General features: G+C 42.4%; 1 protein-coding gene across 1 annotated transcript in view; it reads right to left on the bottom strand.

Annotated features, from left to right (window-relative positions):
* Positions 1 to 5,071: 5,071 nt before the first annotated feature.
* The window catches only part of PDE6D (phosphodiesterase 6D), a 52,015-nt gene continuing 38,669 nt past the window's right edge, over positions 5,072 to 18,417 (bottom strand). The window contains exons 2-5 of the mRNA XM_030874453.3: positions 9,063 to 9,151; positions 8,387 to 8,512; positions 7,544 to 7,649; positions 5,072 to 5,660 (exon numbers count right to left, since the gene is read on the bottom strand). Coding sequence (XP_030730313.1) covers positions 5,579 to 5,660; positions 7,544 to 7,649; positions 8,387 to 8,512; positions 9,063 to 9,151 — 403 coding nt within the window. The 3' untranslated portion in view covers positions 5,072 to 5,578. The remainder of the gene's footprint in view (positions 5,661 to 7,543; positions 7,650 to 8,386; positions 8,513 to 9,062; positions 9,152 to 18,417) is intronic.

Here is an 18,417-nt window from a genome sequence, read left to right as displayed (position 1 = left end):
AGAGAAACCACCACAATGAGAAGCACGCGCATCACAATGAAGAGTAGCCTCTGCTCGCCGCAACTAGAGAAAGCCTGTGTGCAGCAATGAAGACCTGACACAGCCAAAAATAAATAAAATAAAATAATTAAAAAAAAAAATAAAAACATTCCATGGGGGACTTCCCTGGTGGTCCAGTGGTTAAGACTCTGTGCTCCCCATGCAGAGGGCCTGGGTTCAATCCCTGGTTGGGAACTAAGATCCCGCATGCCACATCGAGTAGCCAAAATAAATAAATTAAAAAAAAAAAAAAAGCATTCCATGGAACCAAAGGCTGTCTCAGAGTTCAGAGCTGGGTGGTCAATATGCATTTGATGCTACTGCTGCCAGTGATGTTTGTGTGCGTGTGGTTTCTTTTCTTTTTAAAAAAATTTTTTAATTTATTTAATTCATTTGGATGTGCTGGGTCTTAGTTGCAGCATGTGTGATCTTCATTGCCGCATGCGGGATCTAGTTCCCTGACCAGGGGTTGAACCCAGGACCCCGAGGTTGGGAGCACAGAAAACCACTGGGAAACCAGGGAAGTCCCTGCATGTGTGTTTCTAATCCTCTGAAAGGCATAATTTTAAACTAAGGGCTTTATCAGAGATCCCCGAACGCTCTCTGTTTACAGTAATCTTTGTGTCTCAGCAATTTTTTTCACGGTGCAACTAGGTCAAAACAAATAACTAACAATTCTACTTAAGTAGTTAGGTCCAAACAACTTATTAAGTATTTATGTCCTAACTTAGTAGCTGTTGTATTATTTTGGAAAAAGAAAAGCCACATAGATTGAGAGAAAAAAATATTTTTATTTCATTTATCATCACAGTGACTTACTAATGGAGTGTGTGTGCCTGTTGGGCACTGCACAGCTTCTCAAACCTGGAATCAGATTGGACACCACTCCCCTCATTTCCTGTTCACGTTGATTTTGAGCAGTGTACGACAGATGTCCCGTGTCACTGCATGTCCTTAAAAAACTAAACGATCCTACGGCAGCCCTGTGAACTTGCTGCAGTGCCCGGGGTGCCTCGGTGTATATGGTTTGGGAACCAAGTATATTTACCAGATTTCTGCTTCTCAGTCCACTGCATTGCATCCCTCAGTTTATTCAAAGCTATAGTTGAAGCTGCTCAGTTTCAGACCAAACAAAAGCACCAAAAAGAACTGCTAAGCCATTTAATGTTTTCACTTTGAGGACCATTTTAACAGTGCATTTTGAATGCTGCAAAACAATTACCAGGTCACTAGCAAGAAATTCTAAAAATAAACTCGACAATACCCAGGAATTGGTGAGCAGATGCACATCCTGGGGCTCTCTGGTTGTGATGTGAAGGATAAATCACAAGGGGAGGCCATGCCATCAGCTAGACTCGCCCCAGATGGATATAGGAACTGCGGCCGGGGTGGTAGGCATGGAGGACACTATAGGGGAGACGGTTATGAAGCTAAGTGAATAGGCCTCCGTCTACTGGATTGCTGGGCAGCCAACCCTCCCCACTAACCTCTAGGAAGTTCTCATCTTTCCCCCACACCTGGGCAGATGTTTCTATCCAGCGTTTCCACCCAGGCCTGATGGGTGGAGGAAAGCGAGGACATCAGCACTGGGCCTCTTTGCCCTGCTTCCTCCTCTCCATCCTTCGCAGGGTGGAAGGGGAGGCTGTCACTCCTCCCACAAGGCAGGGCCTTCCCTGTCATACCCTGAGTCCTTTGTAGTATCAAGTGTGGCACATCTGGTTCTTACTTTGCTGATGATAGGTTAAGGGATTTAAAAAATCTTTTCCTTTGAGTAAATCCTGGCTTTCCAGACTGTTGACTTGCTGGGGACTCGTCAATCCTGTTTTGGGGTCAAAAGCTGAATGCTGACTTCTTTCTGTTTCTTCACCTCCTCATTTCAGACATGCTGCCCTTGCACTGTCCTGTTTTCTTCAGAGCACTGACTACTATCTGAAATTATCTGCTTTCTGTCTCCTCTCATTAGAATCTAATGGTAGGGACTTCACTCATCTTGTCCAACAAGTGTCTGGTACATAAAAAGTGTTCAATAAATATGCATGCAGTGAATGTATAATGCTTAAGGAATTTGCACAAGTGGGAATTCCCTGGTGGTTCAGTGGTTGGGACTCCGAGCTACCACTGTAGGGGGCATGGCTTTGATCCCTGGTTGGGGAACTAAGATCCTGCATGCTGCGAGGTGCGGCCAAAAAAAAAAAGAAGAATTTGCACAAGCATTTTCTCAATATATAATAGCTAAAAAAAAAAATCCCAAATCCACCAACAAACATTTTAGGGACAAGGCAGCTGGAGGAAAATGAAGAGCCTGCAAAGGGGCAAGGAACAGACACTCAGCAAAGAGGCTCCCAGAGTCCCAGCAGATAAAGCAAGAAGGACCGGATGGGGGCAGTGGCTCAGTGGAGTTCACTGATGCCTCGAAGGAGAGGAAGCCACAGGCCAGAGCCAGAAAGCCGTGGGTTGAGGAGTCAATGAGAGGTAGGGGGTGCAGAGAGTGAGTGGAGACAATTCCGAGAGGTTTGAATCTGTAGAGAAAGAAAGGAGGGAGCGGGAGCTGAAGGCCATGTGGGACTGAAGGAAAGCCTTCTTTATAAAAGCTTATTTTTTTTAGGGCAACTTGAACATATTTTGTAGGCTGAGAGTTGAAGGATCCAGAGAAGAGAGGGCTTTCCTGATTTTTCTGAACTGCATGTAATCTCTTCTTCCTTTAAATGCCCACCTTGTCCTTCTCTTATGGCAGGCACTTATAATTGCTCAACTAGGGACAAAGCTCAGGAAAGGCCGGCCTGTGCCTCACACGACATCTTACTGATATACATAACAGGCCTGTAAGCGTGGCCTGAATGTGGCTAGATCCTCTTCGGTAGACTGTGATTCCTCCACCCCCTCATGCCCAACCAGGGCCAGACTCAGTGCTTCCCCACGTGCTCCATCACAGAAGTCACTCAGCACACTGGCCAGTAGAACAGATGGGAAGATGGACGAGACTGTTTACTCACATCACACAGGAAACCTTAACCAAAACTCTCTAAATGGAAATCTATGTTTGACAGATCCTCTAAGTTCTCTCAAGTCTTTCTCCAAGGCCATGCTGCCTGGGATTCTTCTGTCCTCTCCTCTGAAGACGCTAAAGTTCCTCTTGATTGCCCTGAGCAACTGAAAGCTTCCCCTCCCTGGCACAGGGCAGAACTGGGACCACCCTTTGTTCCTTAAGCATGCTTGGAGATCTCAGTTTATCTTATGGCCACCAGTGTACACAGGTATGTCTCTAATATTCACTAAATGCCTCTACCAGTATTTCAAAATACGGTCCACAGAACACCTGTAGCAGAATCACTTGGGGTGCTTCCATAGGCAGATTTCTGGGACCCACACATACTGAGTCAGAATCTCTGGGTGTGGGCAGGTGCCATAGATGTCTGAGAACCAGTGGCTGTCACTGTGCCAGGCCTGATCTGTATGCTTCTCCTTCCAATAACATTTTGTGGCCTTTAATATATCCACAAACCCTCCATATTTTCAGGCATTTGGACCAGCACCCACCCTACAAGGGCTGACCTTAACCTACCTAGGGCCCTGGTCCCTGCAGCTCCCGTGTCCTCCCTCTCCTTCTGCCTGACTTCTTCCCTGGCCTGTACCACTTCCCTTCTCCTCCCACCATAGCATTCAGCGATCCTTCCCATCAGTTCAAATCCCACCCACGCTTGCAACCCCTTGATCAGTATTGTGCCTGAGGCACACGCTTCTTTTGTCTTGCTTGTTTCATGATAAAATGAGCAATTTTGCCTGAGCACATGTACCTGGAGAGATGGCAAGCTTCTAAGAACGACTGGACTACGATTCTTTTTGTTTTTCTCAGAGCGGCTAGCAAAGAAGTGTGTCCCTGACTGTTGGCTGGGTGAGTGAGTGGAGAAGGGCAGTGAAGGAGGTCTAAGCGGGTCGAGAAGCCTTCCCTGGGAAGTCCTTTCTCCATCAGCATGTGTCCAGGCCCCTGACAGCCTTCCCTGATGGGACTCTGGGGAGAAGATATAGTCCAGGAAAAGGGAAGGAGACAGGTCCACTCTGAGAAAAGACATGGCAGTTTTGGAAAGCAAAAGAAAAGCTTGATTCACTTTTACCTTGTTGTTGTTTTTTTATCCAACCTTTGGTATTTAAAAATTAGCTTTTGAAGATAACAGATCTAATGTGAAGAATGGAGTCATCACTGAAAGATGGCGATAGTGTACTAAAAATGTACTGCTTCTCCTCCCCACCCACATATGCAAACAGGCCCTTTGCGGTAACAGATGGAAGGAGAGCAGGAATCTAGGAGCAGGGGCTACACCAAGGAGAGCCCATCTCTCGGTGTATTTTCCCTCCTCTGGCCTCAGACCTTACTACAGGAGGAACCAGAAAACTTTTAATTGTTGGTATTTTATAAAGGACAGTGAAGGCTACTGGTAGCTCAGAGCTAAGTTCCTGAAAGAGAGCCCTTTTTAGTTTTCTCTCTATTGTCAGACTTGGAAGCACTGCAGATATAACTACTTCTCTGTCACATGGGCTTCCTCTGACCACTGGTTTTAAGGCCTCTCAGCATCCCACCCCATCCTGGATGCCTTCCCATTGTTCTCCAGTTGAGTTTAGGGAGATCTTTTCTTCATTTTGAAAATTCTAGTTTCTCATTTAGGAATAAGAGTCCTTACTCTACCAACTTAGAACTTCTAACCTTTCTGGAAACTTCTTGAACAAATGCACATTATAAAAGAAGGGAAAAAGTTAAAAACAGTACAAACAAGCAGAGGGTGCATGTATGTTGTGGAAGAGAACCACGAAATATCACATCTAAAAGACAAATGTCAAGGTCATGGGTCTTGTTCAGGTATGTTGTACCTTCTTGGAAAGCAGCAACTGAAGCACTCAGGAACCACAAGATCTATCAGTTGATCTCTGGAGTAAAATATACCTGTGATCCTACTGTCTGGTCTGTTAAATGTCTTTCTTCCCATCATGGAGCCAGGTTCACATTCCAAAAAAAGGAGAGATGAAAGCAATGCCATGCTAAAGACATAGGAATATTTTAATTCATATGTTTTAATTCACTATGTAACAATAATATCACAGTCTATTTTACAAGTTAAATGTATGAGAATGTATGAAATAGAAATGGTAGGAAAAAACTAAACGTGGGTCAGGAACTTGAACTTTTCCAAAACCAGGGGCCAAAGGAAGATGTGTTGCCTGCAGGGCCCAAGAAGGAGGCAGGGTGACGGGAACAGCTTGTGGTATGTGTTTGTCCCCGTGTCTACTCCAAGAAGGAGTTGAGGCATGCCCTCTGCCCTGGTCCGGGATTGGGAGTTTAATCTGGTCAGTTGAAGATGGTGGCTTGAGAGAAAAAAGCCATCTGGTTACCTACACAGAGCTGGTCCCCTGGTGGCCGCAGGTGGGTTTTGCCGTAGAGGGAATTAGGGGTGGAAGTGTCAAAAATCAAATGTATAGAGGAAAAAAGTAAACAGTTTCCTCCTTCCCCCTAAAAAATGAATTCTTGAAATGCACACATATTCTTCTCTCAAACGTAGAAAAGTCTCACTCTGGATGTGCTTACAAGAAGATCGTCGTCAAAAAACTTTGTCTCTATGATAACATTTCCACTATAAGTAAGAAGAGAGGGCGAAAGAGTGAGCGTGTTAGACAACAGATCTCATTTCCACAAAGTGGTTTCAATCTGGGTCTGCTGGGCCTGTGGACATGCACTCACCTATAACCTTGGCTTGGGGATGTTAAAATCTGTGTCCATACGGGGTTAGATGTCTAACATGACATTTAACTTATGTGACTAGGTAGGTCTTCTTCAAGTTCAGAAATCATAAGAGGGAGCATGTGTTAATCCACAGTATACCTAAGGCCCTTAGAGTGCTTTGCACACAGCAGTGCCTATAAATATGACTGACTTTCTGATTCACATGGAAACCTGCGGACGTATCTTTTCCTATAAAACTTACTCTGGTGGACAGCTGTGGGTTGGCCTGTCCTGCATCTATTCTCCTCACTTTGAGTAACAGCACTCTGTTCTTCTCTTGGGGAACCACCCTATCTCCAGTCCATGGGTCAACCAAGTGGCTCCCCCCTCACCTGGCAAAGGGGTGGGCACAGGATGTAATTTGGGCCAATCAGACTCTCTCCCCTGAGCAAGATCCTTCCCACAGCTGCTCCTTGAGGAAACCATCCACAGTTCCTGCCACCTGCATCTTTCGAGTTTCTCAGGTCTCGGCCCTACCCTTTCAACGCTGTCCTGTAAGCCAGAGTCAGTTTCTATGGCTTATGGCTTAAGAACCTCAAACAATACACCTGTATTGTATACAGTGTGCAATTTCATTTTTCTTGGTGGTTATCTCAGTGTTTCCAAATCAAACTACTCTTGTACTAAGTTAAAGGTAACAGTGGTACTACTCTGGGGTTCTAAAAAGTAAGACATAACTTAAATAAACTAAATATGTTATCACAGACTTAGTGGTGTTAATACCTGAAAGAAATCAGGCCTGGACAAGAATAAGTCAAATAATGGTTAATAAAATCTAAAAAATGCCCTTCTACATATGACACTGTACTTTCCCAGGGTAATTAATATCCAGCAGATATCTTCTTGCTAGTAATTAATTATAAAATAGGTAAATAAGGAACTCAAGATCTGACTGGTTGATGGAATATAAAAATACGTACTATTATACAAATTAAAAATCTATTCAAGACTTATAAAATAAATAACCTCTATTTACAAATTCAATGTGGCTTTCATAAAGGACCTGTTTAAAGAGATGATCCAATATTGCACAATTATCTGTGTGAATAATTTGTTACTAGGCAATATTGCTAAAACTTTTAAAAGACTAAAATCTTTTCCCAAGAGAAAAATGGTAGGTAGGCAGTTATTGACTGACTTTTGGGGACAAAGGACAAACTAATTATTCTTTGAGCTGGAAGCATATCTATTAAAATTGTAAGCTAGTCTCTGAAAAACTATAACCAAATATTATCCTCTAAAACAGAATTAGGACTTTGCCAGATTCCACTGAAGGCCATTCAAACAAAGTACAGAGCAGCAGAAGTTTGATAGTAAGGAAAGGGGGCCAATTAGCATAGACTTAATATATATTATATGCCAGTTTCCTTCCATATCATCTCATTTTATCCTCACTATACCTCTGTAAGAGATAACTATTAATTCTACATTTAGAGAGGAGGAGAATAAGGCCCAGAGAGGTAAAGTACATTGTCCAAGATTACACAGCTAGTCATGGTTAATCAGGAATTTAGTCTAAAGGTTTAATCTGACGTTTCTAATTCTTTCCATTCTATCACACTGTCTTTTTCACATGACAAAAGTCAGTAAGCTGTAACTTCGGATACCACTGGATACTCTTTTACCCTTGTTCTCAACCTAGATTGCCTGCCTGTTGAACGGGACCACGAGTCCCACGTGCCTGGAATTCCTGCTTCTAGACACCTCCACAGTTCCTGCGGCCCGCTCACTCACGTTAGCACGCTGGCTGGCATCATCTGGGACTCGGGCGCTGCCTCTATCAGGGACTGCCAGGTGTTTGTGGAGTTAGGGATCACAAAGCCAAACTCGAAGAACCATTCTGAAGGAAGAAGGAAAAGCAGGTGAGCTGGCACCCTGGGCAGAGTCTCAGGGCTCCATGTCCCCATCCTTTAGGGCAAGCCTCTTCCTACCCCAGGAAGCACCACTGAAGCCATCAGAAACTTCCCAGGCCAGAGGCATAAGAAAGGACATGGAAGCCCCCTTCAGGCTGTGTCCCCTGAACCACACTAGAGGCCTGCTCCCTATGCTCTGGGATCTAAAGCACTAGGGCCAGCAATATTTTCTTAGCAGTAGGCTGGATGTAAATTATATACATCCAGGAAGTATGGAAGTACAGAACAGGCCTTTTCACTTGGAATTTCAGCTCTAAGACACATATGTACACTCTTAGACTTCACGGTAAAAACTCAATGCAGAGTGGCCTTGCCAGTCAAATCTGTACAAGACGGTATGGAGAGCACTGTACCAGGCCCTAACCAGCAGCTTCCTTGTGACCATGTTATAATACCACGCCAGTGACAAAGCAGGCACCACCCTCAGGCCCTCCAGGGTCAGTAACCCTTTTGTTGGGCTCAGAGCCCCTTGTAGTTGCCAGCTTTGCTTTTGCTTCTTTTCGCCAGGGCTCCCCAGTCTGCCAGGGTGTAGGAACCCTATCACAAACTGAGTTGCAAAATAAATGTTATCAAAGCAGTGCTTTAGTTCACTGGGTCTTGACTTCTGTCCCTGTCCAGATTTTGTCCCTAAGCCCAGATTTCAGGCATGTTGGCAGCAGAATACCTTCTAGGCATTGCCCTTTGAAGTAAACTTTTTGTTCCAGGCGGAATTTTTCCATTTGCTCTGCTGAAGAGAAGTTCAATTCTCGAGACACTGCCTTGCACTTGAGGATTTTCTTGGGAACACGGGCTGGTAAAGAAAAAGAAATATTGAAAGCATTTCTGGGAGCTTCTTAGAGATGATTTAGAGCGTATATTATCTATGTTAAATTTCATAAAATGCCTTGGTAACAGAATTACACTTTAATTAAAGGCAGAGGTCCCAAACTGGTCCAGTGCATTTGACTGAAAGATCTTCAAGGAACAATAGATTTAGTGCATCTAAAGGCCGTACCCAGCTCCTCTTATCAGGAAAGGGGCTGAATGGGAACCTTCTTTCTATTCTGTTCCCTTGGTTTTTCTTTTATTTCAGGGAGATAAAAACACAAAGTTTCTTTCAGAAAAAAGTTGAGATCTTTGTATCTTTGGGTATGTTCTAATGCTAAAATTTCAGCACGAGGTGGGTTTTGGGAAGTAGGAGAAAGAAACATAAGAAAGAAACTAGACATCTCAGCACCACGTGGACTGACGTGCTATGCCTGCAGAGGCCCGTCCCCTGGTGGGTCTCCATTAACTCAGTTCCCTGATGCCTAGGCCTGCTCTGCGTCATCAGCCCTGTGCAGACAAAGGGTGGAAAGTACCTTCATGCTCCACTCCAGGGACTGACAGGTCTTCTGTTCCTTGCCAGAGTATCTTCCCTGTCTCAGCATCCCGAAGGTTCATCCAATTTCTGATCAACATATTAAGGAAAAACAAGGCACTGAAGTGACTCCTACTTTGTACTCTAGGTGTTTCAGATTTGCTCCTATCAACTCTTGTTTATTTTTTAGCAAGTGGGCCTAACTGCTAAGTGCCAAGAAAGCCAATAAGAATGTGTAGGAGAGGGACTTCCCTGGTGGTTCAATGGTTAAGACTTCATGTTCCCAATGCAGGGGGCCCGGGTTTGATCCCTGGTCAGGGAACTAGATCCCACATGCCGCAACTAAAGATGCCGCATGCGGCAATGAAGATCCTGCTGCCGCAGCTAAGACCTGGCACAGCCAAATAAATATTTATTTAAAAAAAAAAAAAAAAGAATGTTTAAGAGAGTACAAAAGGCATTTAAAGGAAAAAGCAGAGACCCAGGGGAGATATTTTTGTCTACAACATGAGAACTCAGACTGTACACATCTAGAAATTGCAAGAAAGAGGTAGAAAATGAACAGTGCAAAATTTAAAATTTTCCAACAGAATATGACCAGCCAAGATAAAAGACCTAAAGAAACAGATATGAGAGAAATTCCAGTAAATGACTCAGGCAGATTGCCCTACAGTGAAGATCACAGTCCATAAGCTTTACTCACAAGTTCAGACCTCTCAAGTAACTTTTTAGTGGCCTGCTCTTAAATATGAGAAGATAACCAAGGATCACTAGAAACTCAAGAAAGCATTTACTATGAAAGACAGACCAAAACAAAGAGGAAGAAAAGCAACTTAGAGGGAAAAAAAGACTACAGAGGAAGATATAAACTTTTAAAAATGAACATTAAAAACAAACACAAAAACAACCAGCAAAACATAATCCTTACAGGGACTTCCCTGCTGGTCCAGTGGTAAAGAATCCACCTTACAATACAGGGGACATCGGTTCGATCCCTGGTCAGGGAACTAACATCCCACATGCTGCGGGGAAACTAAGCCAGTGCACCACAACTACTGAGCACATGCACCTCAACTAGAGAGCCCGAGTGTCACAAACTACACAGCCCGAGTGCCACAAACTACAGAGCCCACGTGCCCTGGAACCCACGCGCCACAACTACAGAGCCCACGCGCCCTGGAGCCCATGCACCACAACTAGAGAGAAGCCCGTGCACCGCAACAAAATATCCCACATGCCTCAACGAAGATCCCGTGTGCTGCAACTAAGACTCGAAGCAGCCAAAAAAAAAAAAAAAAAAAAAAAAATCTTAAAAAAAACATAATCCTTATAAATACTGTACTAAAAATTGTATACCATTGAATTTTGTGTATTTTAGGTGATTTTTCTTTGGCTCAAGGTTACAACTTTTGAGACTGGTCAACTGATTATCTCTTTCAGTCAGAAAATGCCTTCTAACTTACATATTTATATTTTCTTGTTTCTGTATTGCTCATCATACAATAAATGCATCAACAATACCAATTAAATAAAAAAAGTATGTTCAGAGGACAAAAAAAACTCTAGGAAAATATACATTTTGATAGCAGAACCAAACAACTCCACACAAGGTTTGGAAGACAAAGTTGAGAGATTATTTCAGAAAGAAAAAGAAAAAGACTACAAGGATAAAAAACAGGAGAGTAAAGATGCAAAAACTGGACATCAGTACAAGAGGTTCAACATCTAACTAGCAGGAATTTGAGAAAGAACAGAAAACACCAAGGAGAGGAAGTCATCAAACAAATGAATTCAAGAAAAGGTCCAGCGAGGGCCCAACTCACATCATTGTGAACTTGCAGAACATCAAGGTTAAAGAGAAGCTTCCAGAGGGAAAATAAGTTGTTACGCAAAGGGTCAAAATCAGAATGAATGAGACTTTTCAACAGGGACTCTGGAGGACAGAAAAAAATGGAGCAGTGCCTTTAAAATTCTCAAGGAAATGATTCCTAAAACTAAAAAAACCTTTACTTTCGCAAGAAACGAATGGTGGGCTTCCCTGATGGTACAGTGATTAAGAATCTGCCTGCCAATGCAGGGGGCACAGGTTTGATTCCTGGTCCAGGAAGATCCCACATGCTGTGGAGTAACTAAGCCCATGGGCCACAACTACTAGAGCCCACGCAACTAGAGCCCATGCTCCGCAACAAGAGAAGCCACCGCAATGACAAGGCTGCATACCACAACGAAGAGTAGCCCCTCCTCTCTGCAACTAGAGAAAGACCACAAGCAGCAACGAAGACCCAACGCAGCCAAAAATAAATAAATAATTAAAAAAAAAAAAAAAAAAGAAACGAATGGTAACATGCTCCTTCAAAATGACAGGGAAGACCACGGAAGAGGATGACACTGAATCGAGGAAGCAAGGGATCTAAAACAAGAGACAGGTAAAGGGGTCCTTAGAGTGATGTTGAAGGAGACCCCAAGACAATAATAGCTCCTTAGCAGGCTTGGAGGGTGACTGGTCCAGGGTCCAGATAGGAGCAAGTCAGAACACTTAGGAAGAGATTTCTTTTTAAGAAGATGAAATTTGGACTTCCCGGGTGGCACAGTGGTTAAGAATCCGCCTGCCAGTGCAGGGGACATGGGTTCGATCCCTGGTCCGGGAAGATACACATGCCACGAAGCAACTAAGCCTGTGCGCCACAACTACTGAGCCTGCACTCTAGAGCCCGCAAGCCACAACTACTGAGCCTGCATTGCTGCAACTACTGAAGCCTGCACGCCTAGAGCCCGTGCTCCGCAACAAGAGAAGCCACTGCAATGAGAAGTCGCGCACTGCAACAAAGAGTAGCCCCCACTCGCCGCAACTAGAGAAAGCCCGCGCGCAGCAATGAAGACCCAGTGCAGCCAAAAAAACCCCAAAAATTAAAAGATGAAATTAAAAAAAAAAGATGAAATTCATAGAATATCTAATGTGTTTATATGGAAAGAGGATTTAATCAGTTAGGGGAGATTTGGGGGTCACGTCAGTGAGAAGTATAGAAAATTGAAGCAAATGAATTAAAAAACCAAGACAATTATTAACATCAGGGAAAAATCAAAGGTGGAGAAAGTAGTAGTCACATTATACTACATGGCTTCATTGCAAACAGTGTCGATGTAATGATAATAAAAACACAGGCTATGGATCCAATACAATTATCCTGGGAGGATGGGGGAAGGAGAAGAGAGTGTATGTGTGATTAAGCATAAAGTGTTGAGAAAGAACAAAACTCATTTCCATCGTGGGAAGTTGATAAATAATGCCCCAAACGGAAACATTAAGACATCACCACAGTGTGCTATTTAGAAATATCAAGATTAATACCAAATAAATCAGCTAGAAAGAATTGAAAATAGTTTTCTCTGGGGAGTAGAAAATAGGAATGGGAGCACATGGAATGCTGTTCTTCATTAGAAACTGGGTAGAACTATGACTCTAAATGATGTACACATACAACTTTGATAAAGACTGAATTTAAAAAGATAGTCCCAAGTTATTTTGTCTTTGTTTTTAAAAACAATGAACAAATCATTAAAGGAAAATGAAATTAATATTCTCCATGCATGCTGGCTGAGCCTGAGAAAGATGGTTAATATCTGTGAAGACACTGAGCTTCAGATAGATACAGTTTACATGCCTTATTTTTTTTTTTTTTGCTGTCTAGCAACCAAACCTTCTTCCAAACCAGCACCCTGCAGCCTCCTTTCCCCCAAGGGAGGCAGTGACTGCTTTGCACTACAGCAACTAGAAGATCCAGATCCTTCTCTCCTGGTCATGGTGCAGCTGGGGGCAAGCACGTGACCTAGGCTTGGACACCTGGGACCCTGAAGCTGTAGTCACACAAGGATTTGAGGAAAAGTCAGCATTTCTTCAGGGTGGGGCAGCAGGTAGTGCCAACCCCACCTTTTCTGCAGTGCTTCCCCTGTTCCTCCAACTTCAGTCAGTTCTGAAAGCACCAGAGAGCCTTTGAGGGCCTTTCCTACTGTTTGGTAGCTTGCAGTGAAGAACCCTGAACAACACAGTTGATTAGCATCATTATGTACTTAATGGTACTACATTTAACCCTCTGGAGAGATTCTTTCTAAGTTTTGCTGCTATATAAAAAGAAGTCACAAAAGAGAACCAAGGGTTATCTAGTAGTGTGCCTTGAATGTGATGGGTACCCTAAACTTCCTATGCCCTTGGTCTGCTTGTGCACTGTCCCCCGACATGAACCCACCATTGCTTTGAAGTTGTGTTCGTTGTGCTACTCTCCTCTCCGTGTGTATAATCCTAATAAACCCTCCTTGTATGCTCACTGTATTGCTGAATACTGCTGCTCTGCTGTACCTACGTGGTTTTCTCTCCTCTGTTTCATATTTCTACACTCCACTTTTTTTTAACAACTAAATCCAAACGCAAGTCAAAAGTATCCATACTTGCTTAGGCCATGTCTTACAATTCTAATTACTACACATATTCTTTTTTTTTTTTTTTACACATATTCTTACCCATTCTAGAGTCTCCATATATTAAGAGACAGCTTCCCCAACTGGAGAAATAAAACAACAGATACTACGCTCTAGCAAGTCCACGCTGAGCGCTGATCTAAACAGAACTGCCTTAGACACTTAAGCCCAAGGTTTTCAGAAGACACAGTATTTATTCAACCTGCTGTGTACAAGTTTTTTATTCTTTTTCTACAGATAGTCTCTTATGTACAAATACAGCCACACTGGACACCAAACTTTCTTAAATTAAATAACAGAACTAAAATTACCTCTAAAGTTCCAGGCTCACATGCAAGTAGGACATTCCAGCAAAACGACTGCAAGAAAAGCCTTGGGGAAGGGGTTCTCCCCACAAAGCAACAGATGGATCAGACCTAGTAGCTTCTAGAAAAAGAATTACTACCCCTGGCCCAAGTCAGCGAAGAAAAGCCTGGGACCAGGACTTACTCTTCCATCTGTTAGGGGATGAAAAGAAAACAGCCTTAAATTAGAGTATTCTCTCTGATAGTGGATAGTGAATTTAAGTTTCCTCCATTTTATAACAAGGGAGAGAGGCTGCTAAAAACACATGGTTTGTCTAATATAAGCATCTCTTCTCTTTATAAATAATCAGATTAAGGACTTAATTATCTTTTTGGGAAATATAGTAAAAAAAAAATCTTTGGCCAATTCAACAATTAGGCAGTTCCTGCATGTACCCTAATCAGATATGTGGTCTGATATGATTTAGGTGCAGTCCAGTGCAGGAGCTGGGGACAGACCTCAGGTAGAGAAGGCAGTTGGCAGGTGGTGGTGGAGTGAGAAGGGAAAGCATGGGGATTGGAAAAAACCAGTTAGATGAGTGGGGTACTAGGTAAATAGACACTATCTATTAGTGTCTACATCATGTGCTTCATTTCATAATCCTAACAAAAACCTATGAGATTTTAGCTTCAGTAAATAATACAACATTAGGGAAATATAACAGAGCTCTATCCAGTGATGCTGGGATTGAGGCTACTTAGAGCCCCTCCAAGTTCTGTGATTTTAGGAGTGAAAAGGAAGGCTCTTAGTTCATTATAGAGCTGCAGTCATTTGGGAACAGCTTTCTAAATCATAAAAATACAAATCCATGATAGCCTATCAGTAAAAAGAAATAAAAATTATTGAGGTAAGTGTCTTAAAATAATAACAATGTGAAAAATTGGTCCACAGAAGAGGAAGCATATTTGGCTGAAAATGTCAGAAATGAAAGACAAGCTCTCATGACTGATCATCATCCTGCCGAGAACATTTTGGTTTTAACAGCTTTTTGCCAACCAGATTTTTAAAAGAAAAAGAGCCTGAGTTTTAAGACTCAAAGGTCAAGTCACTTCCAATCTTGAGAGAGGAGAGGATTAGGTGGACAAGCTTTAAAGAGGGGGGGCTGGAGGACTATTTATAAATACCACCTTCTGGGTCAGCCAGGTCTTTTCTCATTTAAAAGCTCCCTGGTGATTTATATGCAGGATGAGCACAAAGGAATGCTCGTTACCAAGGGAGCCTCTGCTTGGAAGAGAGCTGTCCCTGGTAGCCGCTATTCGGAACTAGGCAGGCAAAGGAAGCAGTCCTAAGCAGTGGTGGAGTAAGAAGGGAAGGTGTGGGGATTGGAAGAAACCAGTTAGATGAGTGGCGTACTAGGTAAATTTCCTCCAGAGATGTGAAGGCAGGAACTGGGATAAAAAGATTTAAAATACTTTGTAACAATCATCTATAGAAGCATTTTGGAAGGAGTACACTGGCTCTTGGGAGCCTTAATTAGTTTTAAACGGAAATTGTCAATATCAATTTTTATATATCAAGCAGAACACATTCACTGTACATGCCAGTACCTCACCGGCCAGTTGAGGGAGGAAGAAAGAATGAATGAGATTAGGGGAAGGGAAGAGAATAGAGAGAGGGAATGGGGAAGGCAAAGAGGGTAAAGAGGAAAGAAACACAGAACACACACAAACAGGGAAAGAGACTCAAGGGAGAGAGTTAAAGGAAAAAAAAAAAGACACTGAGAAAAAGAGACAAATAGAAATGCCCACATAAACTCAGAACCAAGAGACAGGGTTAAGACAAAAGGGAACAAAAAGGAAGGGCCTCAGGAAGTTTAGAGATGAGATTCCACAACTTTTCCTACCTTCATATTGTACTGTAGAGTTGTCTTGGTTAGTGGCTTTCATAGGATGATTTGAAAATGATGGGTAGAGGAGACTGAACACTCCAACTATCAGCCCCTCTGAAAATGTTAATTGGCTGATTCATAGTTTCCTGGAATTTATCATACAAACTGTGGTTACCAGTGGGGAGAGGGAATAGGGAGGGGGAATATAGGGGTAGGGGGGGTAAGAGGTACAAGCTATTAGGTATAAAATAAGCTACAAGGATATATTGAACAACATGGTGAATATAGCCAATATTTTATAATAACTATAAATGGAGTATAACCTTTAAAAATTGTGAATCACTATATTTATTGTATGCCTGTAACTTATATAATACTGTACAGCAACTAGACTTCAAAAAAATGTGTGGTACTTTCGAGAATGAAAGAGGGTGCTAACGGGGAAGCACACTTAAATGAGTTGGTTCACGTAAAGTGCTTAGAACAGTCCCTGGGCATTTAGTAAGCAGTGTGTTAACTATTATTATTATTATTAATTATCATCTCCAATCTGGCCTCCTTGCTTCCATTCTTGACTCCTCCTCCAACCCATTCTCCTCACAGAAGGAAGTGGTTTTTTAGGACTGCAAATTAGATGTCAATCCCATTTTTTCCTTTCCACTTAAAAAAAAATGGAGTCCTTTCCATGGTTTCCAAGGTCCCCAGTCACTATCCTCTGGTCACAGTGGGCTCCTTCTTCTGTCTCCGAGACAGTAGTCTCTTCTGCCTGGGTGATGCCCGTCCAAGAGCTTCTGCCCTTACTCTTTACACCCTCAGGTCCTGGCTTCAGTGGCACCTCCTCAGAGAGACTCTTGGGACCACTCAGGTTCCAGCAGTTTCTAAATCCGAATCTGCCTGACTCCTAAGTCAGGGCTCCGTCTGTGCCCCTAGGCCAACACCTGGCCACACCTTGGCCTCCCTTAAGCAGATTTGTGATATCTCCACTTCCCCTGAGAAAAGGCTAAATACCACTCCGCCTTTGCGTATTAGCTTCCTGGTCAAAAACCTTCAATGGCTCCTCAGAGTGATCCAGGGCTCTCCATATATCTCAATGATCTCAAACTATCATTCATTCAATAAATGCTTACTGACAACCTACTAGGTGCCAAATATTGACATCAAAGTTGCATGTAAAAAAATTTAGGCAACACTGTTTCATAAAAAGGGACAAGTGGAGGGAAATAATATTTCTAAATTCATATATTATTTTATTAAAATTATGATCTTAAATATGTATGTAAAAATATGTTTTCATTGGAAAGATAAGAAATTGCCTTATACTCAGGGTCACCTTATATTTGGGCATTATTCTGATAATGTTGTGGGTTTTCTTTACTTAAAACCAAAGAACTTTACTCATTTCCTTCAAGATAATTCATACTCAAGCTGGATAATTTGCAATGATATTGAGATAATTCTCTAGTGATATTAACTCCCATTCTGACACCAATCTAAGGATGGAAGATATATAACATTTTGATTCATAGCAATTCACCAAGAAGGGAATTGGTTTACCAAGTATTATTCTATTCTAGTCTTTTTTAAAAAAATAAACTTTATTTATTTATTTATGGCTGCATTGGGTCTGTTGTTGCACGTGGGCTTTCTCTAGTTGTGGAGAGCAGGGGCTACCCTTCGTTGCGGTGCGCGGGCTTCTCACTGTGGTGGCTTCTCTTGTTGCAGAGCACGGGCTCTAGGCACGCGGGCTCAGTAGTTGTGGCTCGCAGGCTCTAGAGCACAGGCTCAGTAGTTGTGGCATATGGGCTTAGCTGCTCCGTGTCATGTGGGATGTTCCCGGACCAGGGATTGAACCCGTGTCCCCTGCATTGGCAGGCAGATTCTTAACCACTGCGCCACCAGGGAAGTCCCTAAATAAACTTTTAATTTTAGAATAGTTTTAGATTTGCAGAAAAGCTGTAAAATAGTAGAGTTCTCATGTAGCCCACACCAGTTTCCCTTATTATAAACATTTACGTTTGTTACAACTGATGAACCGACACTGATACATTATCATTAATTAAAGTCTACAGTTTGTTCAGATTTCCTTGGTTTTAATGTAATGTCCTTTTTCTGTCCTAGGATCCCACATTACATTTAGTTGTCATGTCTCCTGAAGCTCTTCTTGGCTGTGAGAATTTCTCAGATTTCCCTTGTTTTTGATGACCTTGTTGAGGAGCACTTGTCAGGTATTTCCTGAGAGTCTCTCAGTTGGGGTTTGTCTGATGTTTTTTCTCATGATTGTGGGTTTTGGGGAGGAAGATCACTGATGTAAAGTGCCATTTTCATCACATCGTGTCAAGGGCACATACTACCAACATGATGTTGACCTCAATCGCTTGGCTGAGGCAGTGCTTGTCAGTCTTCTCCATTGTAAACAGTCTTTTTCCCTTCTTTCCATATTTTACTCTTAGAAGGTAGCTGCTGTACACAGCCTAAATTATGGTGTGGGAGTTATACTCCACCTCCCCATGGTAAGACTAACTATATAAATTATTTGGAATTATGCAGTGGAGATTGGTCTTTTCTCCCATTTATTTTTAAATCCAATTATTTATTTATATCAGTCCAGTTCGTTTTATTATCAAATGACTGTGCTCTGATACCTAAATTTTTATCTGCAACATGAAAATGTTTCAACACTAAGTGATCTATTTAAAAATATTTATTTAAG

The sequence above is a fragment of the Globicephala melas genome, chromosome 7 (assembly GCF_963455315.2).
Source record: "Globicephala melas chromosome 7, mGloMel1.2, whole genome shotgun sequence".
NCBI lineage: Eukaryota > Metazoa > Chordata > Mammalia > Artiodactyla > Delphinidae > Globicephala > Globicephala melas.
This window is presented reverse-complemented; position numbering and strand designations above follow the sequence as displayed.